The 7,065-nt window shown below is 45.2% G+C and overlaps 1 protein-coding gene across 3 annotated transcripts in view; it reads right to left on the bottom strand.

Moving 5' to 3' along the window:
* Positions 1 to 2,540: 2,540 nt before the first annotated feature.
* PBX3 (PBX homeobox 3) overlaps positions 2,541 to 7,065 on the bottom strand; it is a gene marked incomplete at both ends in the record, with an annotated part of 92,214 nt that continues 87,689 nt past the window's right edge. For 2 of the 3 annotated variants that reach the window (XM_079544864.1, XM_079544865.1), the window contains 3 exons: positions 2,541 to 2,633; positions 5,218 to 5,307; positions 6,118 to 6,230. In XM_079544864.1, the coding sequence (XP_079400990.1) occupies positions 2,541 to 2,633; positions 5,218 to 5,307; positions 6,118 to 6,230 (296 nt within the window). Of the gene's footprint in view, positions 2,634 to 5,217; positions 5,308 to 6,117; positions 6,231 to 7,065 lie in introns of those variants that run through there. The other variant, XM_079544866.1, reaches the window with a different exon arrangement.

Genomic DNA, 7,065 nt, shown 5'->3' with positions numbered 1-7,065 from the left:
CACTTTACATTTAAAACACTGTTTCCATTGAGCATAAACCGAGAGCGCGTGGGCTCAGGGAGCTCCAGCAGCAAGCACAGGGCGCTCTGTTGTGCCTCATCCACATGCAGAAGTCTCCAGAAGTCCACAGTCCCCGCTCAGCCCTCTTTCATCATTGGCAGTGAAGCTGTGCAGTGCCTCTAGCTATTTACATGTTGATCTAAATGCACCACCTGTAGTGAAAGAAGCAACATTCAGTTCTAAAACTGAACGAGAAGATGTGTGTGCTCAGCAAACAAGGGCAGAAGAGCAAGAGGGGCATCTGTGTCATGGGACACAGACAGAGGTGAGTGTGGCACTGGGGGGAGAGAGTGAGCAAAGGGACTTCACAGAATAACCCAGTCCGTGAACTGTTGATAAGAAAAGCTGATCCACAAGCCAACCAAATCATGCAAATTATCATTTTGCCACCAAAACAACACCTAAAGTCTGCAGCAGCTGCTGGGGAGGAAGCACGATGAGCGCAGCGGGAACGGGCAGCCCTCCTTCTGCTGCTACCAAAGGAGTAAGGAGTTCTATCTATCAGAGACCATTTGCTGCAAGTGATTAACGTTAATTTGATTTCCTGTGAGTCAATTTCCTTGAGATATGGTAAATAGGCTATTACCTGTTATTGACCTTTACTTTATTAAAAAGACTTAAAATTAGCATTTATATATATATGCCCTTCCAAAAAAGTTTTTTTAATAAAGAAAAATATTTTTATAATCGCATTACACTCGCTAGCTGAGGTTGTAGTTTCAAAGTCAACGTTAAACGAAGCGGTAATTAAGAGTGAATGCGATGGCGCTCCTTAAGTGCATCTCCAGGACTGCCCCTCTCCGCAGCCCCTCTCTCCCTCCGCTCCCACACAGCACAGCACACAGGTGGAGGCCGGGGCTCTGAGCCCCAGCACAGCTCACTGCCACTGAGCTCCTGCGCGCCGCTCCGCCCGCCCTGAGCCGCGCTGAACTCCTGCAACGGCAGCTGCACCTCTGCAGCTCGCTCTGCTCAGGCCTGACTTAAACTGAGCTGGAAGAAATTACATCAAAATTTGATCATGAAAGCAAAAAGTTTATTCATGTTTGAAACTACATATAACTACCACGAGGAAGACTTCTCAATCCAGGGTGTAATCCAGTTAGAAAGTAACACGAAACGTTTTAATACATTAGAATCACTGCCACAAATTATTTTCATGACTCAATCAGTTTCAGAATCGCATACAATACAAAAGAGAGAAAGAAAGGGCCCCCTGTTACACAGGGTGAATATACAGTACTGATACTGAAGTCTGTATGCATTACAATTAGTTGTATTTTTTGCGTGGATTAGTAACAAGATGAAGAACATTCAAAATGTTTCTCAGTATTTACAACAGTTTCACTGTCCTGTTAAACCTAAGACCCAATGTTTCCACTTCAGCTCTTTTAAAAGTTGCAAACGCAACCCTGATTCTTTTAAAAGATTACAATGTACATTACAATTTATGAGGGAAACAAAGAGTTAGTTACAAGATGCAAAAAGATAAGAAAGAGACAAACTACAGCGTGAGTATCGTTCAGAGGTAGTAAGTGAGCACTCTAAGCTACAGAACATGTTGAAAGTCTATTGGTTCGTATGAGTTCGCATGAGGTAATAAAGCTGTGTTTTGATTGGTGAGATGTATAAATACTCTTTTGCTACACTATGTACAACAATCCATATAACGGTGCTTTTTCCTTCGCTTTTCCTTTCTGTTTTTGTTTGTTTGGCTGCCCAGAAGAAGTAACCAATCTCGGCAGCCGCACAGCACCTACTCACACTGTAAAACCCAGCTGGTGGCTCACTGAAAGAAGCAGCAATATCTTCACCTCTTAAGAACACTCTGAGTCCATTGCCGAAATACAGAGAGCAGGCGGGGGGTCCTGGCGGTTAGCAAGGAAAGATGCTCCTGGTATCCAACCTAACTTATAAAGCAACAGATCACAACAAAAATGTGACGAATAAGGATTCTTAAACACAACCGCTGTTAACTGAAATAACCAAACAGATCTCTTTATTCCAACTCTATAAGAGAGATGAAAAGGTTAAACACAATCCAAGTCTGTAACTCATTTTGACTTTCCGCGAAAATATGCACGCAGTTAAGATTCAGGTGAGGTGTTCTTTGTGCCCATTCTTGCTATCGAGGTTAAGCTTGTACTGTACTTTTACCCTTAAGGCCAAGCAATTGGCAACTGTTAGACCGACACTGTTAAAATCGCCGATAATAAATTATGATAAAATAGTTACAGGGCTATAAACAATGCTAAATCTTGGCCCAATTGGATAAAGTGCTTTTTAACATTGTGTGTTTTAAGTATAAATACAAATGATTATGATACCTTTAAAAAACAGATTTACCAAGTTTTCTAGTAAGACAAGGTTTTACAGTAAAGCTGTAGGTGGTTGGCTACAAAAAAATTCTTTCCTTTTTCTCCTGCGACTCTGAATGCGCTGATCAAGGCATCTCAGCTCAGGGAAAAAGTGTTGCTAGGAGATTAGTTAGAGGTATCAGAGTGCACACTTCCCGGCCCTTCTGTAGGGGAAGTCACAGAAGATGGAGTAGTTGCATCCTGCCAGCCTCCATTAGCCTGAAAAGGGAAAAACAATTCAATTGATGCAATTACGCATATTAATTACATAGTGCACTGAAAGTAACAAAGTGGCAAGGCCAGAGATGGGGGGGGGGGGGGGAGATGCTCTGGGAAAGAGCTTATCCTGAACTCCCTCTGGTTGCAGAATTTGTGAGAAAACCACCCGAGCTGCGCGTGAGGCGCTTTGATGAGAGAAGCGTCCCACAGCCAGGGGCCGACCACAACAGCAATGCTGGGATTCCTGCATCTCCATTCTCGCTCTTAATGAGGAGCACCCCTTCAGCCGATGCTTCAGGTTATTTCTCCTGAGAAAGCGGCTCTGGGGCAGCAGCCCTTAACGCATCTCTCCTCTCAGCTCCAGAGCTGGGAGTTGCCTTTCTCTACACCAGAATCCAGGTCCACCCAAGCCCACGCAGCAGCGCAGGCAGGGGCAGGAAGGGGCCCTCGACCCCTCCGCCAATTACCCGAAGTGCAGCCCCACACGGGCTGCCGCTCCGTGCTCCCGCTCGCCGCCGGCCCTCCCCGCATTAGGCCTGCATCAGCAATAGCAGTGCTCAGAAACAAATTTGCCTTATGTCTCGGCCCATGGAGGCAATTGCTGAAATCAATGTCCGATCAGATTTCTGCTGTGGCAGACAGCTTGTCGCTACGTATTTTGGTGTCAGTCAGGAGGAGGGCGGCGCGGTGCTCGTGACTGGGGGGAGGCTGAGTGGAAGTGACGGGGCAGCTGCCCCCCCGGCACCCCGCAGCCTTCGCGGGGCCGCTCCGCCTGGCTGGGCCCAGGGGCTGCCCTGTGCTGACGCTGGGCCCCGGACCGCCCCGCAGCACCGCCTGGTGATTGTCTGCTGTGTGGATGAAAAACAGCAAACAGAGAAGCCCTTATCGTGACAAATTCCAAGGTTTGAGTCTGTGCTCCCTTAAGGAAAATTAATGGCAATACCGACCTGCGATCGCATTAAGGCTGAAACCTCACCACATGGTTTAAGATGCTCAGCTGCTCAGACGCGGGCTGGCAATGCACAAAGCGTGCTGAGGCACCTCTGCTTTTTTTATATTATTTTTTTTTAAGGATATGAAAATCTACTTAGAGAAAGAAAAACTCTTGTGCAGATATGAGTCTAAAGATATTCCATCTGAAGTAAACATCATTCCTCTTTTATCCAAATTTATAAACAACAAATGTACAATATTTTTACTCAGCTTGGCAGCTGGAGGAGAGGTTGTCAGCAAGCATTCTTTTTTTCAAATAAATTAATCCTTACTCTGGTGGTTTGAGATTATGCACTGTATTATACAACAGCGCCTTATCAGGCCTCATCAGTGAAGATGGAATTCATGTCTGTAAAATGCTGCAGGCAATCACAGTTTCATATTTTATCATGTTGATAAGGATATCGCAAATTCTCTGAAGCATTTCAAAACACTTAAATGAAAAAGGAGAAATGCAACTAAAAGGCTTTTTATATGGTTTGTTGTGGGTTATTATGAGTTATTTATAAACCCAAAAAGAAAGATTTGACATTTCAAATGTAAAAGATTTGAGTATTTAATGGTACTTTTTTCCCTTTACAATTGAACATCTTCAATCACATTTTAAATCATTAATATTTACTCTCGTGGCAAGTGGAAACCCTCGAAGAGGAAAAGCTCACATCCCCGTGGCTGAGCCCTTCCCAGAGATGCTCTGCACAGCGCCTGAGCCGCAGCACCGCGGGCACCAACGCAGCAGTGGGCGGTGGCACAGAGCCGCCCCGGGGCGGGAGGAGCACTGCCTGCCCAGCGCTCCCTCTGCGGTCATTTTAAACTTGGTGAATAAGAAGGAAAACAAATGAAGGCCGCCTGGCAAGCAAATACGGAGCATTTAGTAAAACGAAGCACTCGTTTTCAAAGCGGCGAATGAGAAGAGGAAGTTGAATACGAGAGCTGAACACAATTTGCAGCGGAGCCTTCAGCACACAGCCTGCTGCCCTGGGAGGTGTTCGGTCCCGGGCTCTCACGCAGCAGAACAGCTGCGGCCCTCAGCTATCCTGGCCACTGCAGGGCCCGGCCGCTCCGAGCACCAACCGATCCCAGCAGCCACAGCAGGGCTGCACTGACAGCACCCGGCACAACCCGGTCTAACATCCCTCAACTCACCAGCACCTCTTTGCCAGACCTACTTCTCTCGTTTGAGTAACAAGGCCAAAATTGCTTCTCAAACGCAGGAAAAATGTGCACCCTTGAAATGGCTAAAAGTATATCAAAACAGCAGTCCTGATGTCAGATTGCAGGCAATGACAAATACACGTGCGGTTATCTGACCACCTCTGCAAAGAACAAGAGCCTTCTCTCCAAGGCTATCACTTTTTAAAGGCTGAAAAATATAAAAATTCCAACTGTTTATAGTGATGGCTCTAGGAATTTTCTCTGTTCCTACATGACCAAGACTCACAGCCGTATCAAGGGCCGTTTTGCAGTTCATCTCCAATGATGCAATGTTAAAATATGCTATCACAAGAGAAATTAATACGTGTGTTAATGACTACATTTACCCGACACCGTGCTTATGGCCCTCCAAACTACTCTTCCCCTGGGTACTCACATTTAAATTATGTGGACTGTACAGTGAATTTCCTCCCAAGCCATCATTGTATCCTCCCGTCTGATTGATAACATGACGCAGGGTATCCACCTTAAAGTAAGAGGAAACAAAATTCATCATTCCAAATCTATTAAAACATCATCACTTACAATAGGCAACATTTTGAATTATGTGAGCCAAACGGGTTTAGCGTCTTCTATGAAAGACAAATTTATCAATCAAGAATGACTGGCAGAATTTCAACAAATCCCTGCATGTTAAAAGCCATACATCTCTGCTTCTCACACCAGCCAAACAATAACTTCCTCACAGCAGTGCATCCCGCAGGTCCTTCTTAAGTGTCTGCAGCAAAGCGCTGTGCACATTCGTATGTTTGGATGTACTTGCACGTATGGGGAAAGATGATGGAACATATAAAGCCCTGTGTGAAAGGACTGGAAAAGGGACTGAGAATAACTCGTATTTTAATAGCTCAGTTAGATGCGTTCTGACATTCAAACAAATACAGAAATAAAGGTTTGTCTGATAAATGAAACAAAGACTTTAAGGGGAAAAAAAAAGAAAAAAAAAAAAGAAGGGAAAAAAAGAAAAAAGAAAAGGAAAAAAGAAAATTCACTGGATTTACAGCGTCCGTGGAAGTCAGATGCACCCAATCCCATTCCATGAGCTCAAGCCAGAGCCGAATGCATTCACAAAGCTTCAAGTTTCAATCAGAAAAAATCACTCTTTCCTTCGTATTTGTGAAATTCAATGCCGGGGTAAGAATAGGTCACGTTCAGAAATATGCAGCCTCCACTCTGCAGCGAGGCACAGACCATTCAATAGAGCCAGAGTAAGGTGGAATTTTTAGCCCAAACCCTACCCTGCTAGAAAGGCCCTGCTGTGGGGCATTTCTCCTACCTGTGACTGCACATTGGCTCCGACTTGGGACCCCTGGTAAGAATCCCCATTCAGACTCTGCATGTTCATGAACATGTCCCCAGAATTTGGGAGGTTAAAAGAACCAGAAGAACCTAGAAAGGAAAGAGTTAAGTAGCTGAATAACAGAGAGCTACAAATATATAACCCCAAAGACCTCAGGGCAGGGGAAGGAGAAGAAGAAAGGAAACAAGAAGGAAAGGCAATGCCCAACAGAAACCACGCTCCTGACCCACAGCAGGGCAAGGCCGGCCTGGCAGGACACCCGCACAGCGTGGGACCTGCACTGCTTCTCCCCACGGCGCTGAGCGGCGCGCAGCAAAACCACGCCGGGGAAGCAGGGACACCCATCAGAGCCCGAGGCGGCCTTACTGCTGGAGAGCACTGCACACACAGCACATGTGCCAGCTGCTTTCCCCCAGAGGATCACCTCATCCTGAATTGCTCAACGCTCTAAAAAACTAATTTTGAACCTGTGTTTAATATTTCCTTCAAACAGAAATGCCCGGTAATTTCTAGTTAGCTGATCTATCGGCAGAGGAGGAACCTTTCTCTTCCTTTCCTTTGACTAAAGGCTTTTTTTTTTCCCCATGGATCTTTACATCCTTAAAAAGTTGTCTACAACTATGCTGTGGCAAAACTTCACTGTAAATAGTGCCAAACTTTGTAGAAACCCTTGCCTCTGGAACCCCAAAGCGATTTCCTCTTCAGATCCTCCCTCTACTAACTTAACGCTTAGATTTGCAAAATGTCAACAGCGCACTAGCGAGACAGTTGTTAAACACTATGAAAGAACACGTGGTTAGACTCTGGAATAAAAGCTGTGTCCCTAGATTTTTATATATAATATCAACCCCTTGTCAAGCAACCCAGAGCACAAATTTTAATTAGTGCACACTAAAACATCCCTGTGTTTTGTTCTTACGTTCT

The sequence above is a fragment of the Tetrao urogallus genome (genome assembly GCF_951394365.1).
Source record: "Tetrao urogallus genome assembly, chromosome: 19".
Taxonomy (NCBI): domain Eukaryota; kingdom Metazoa; phylum Chordata; class Aves; order Galliformes; family Phasianidae; genus Tetrao; species Tetrao urogallus.
Note: the sequence above shows the minus strand (reverse complement) of the source record. Positions and strands in the feature narration are given on the sequence as shown.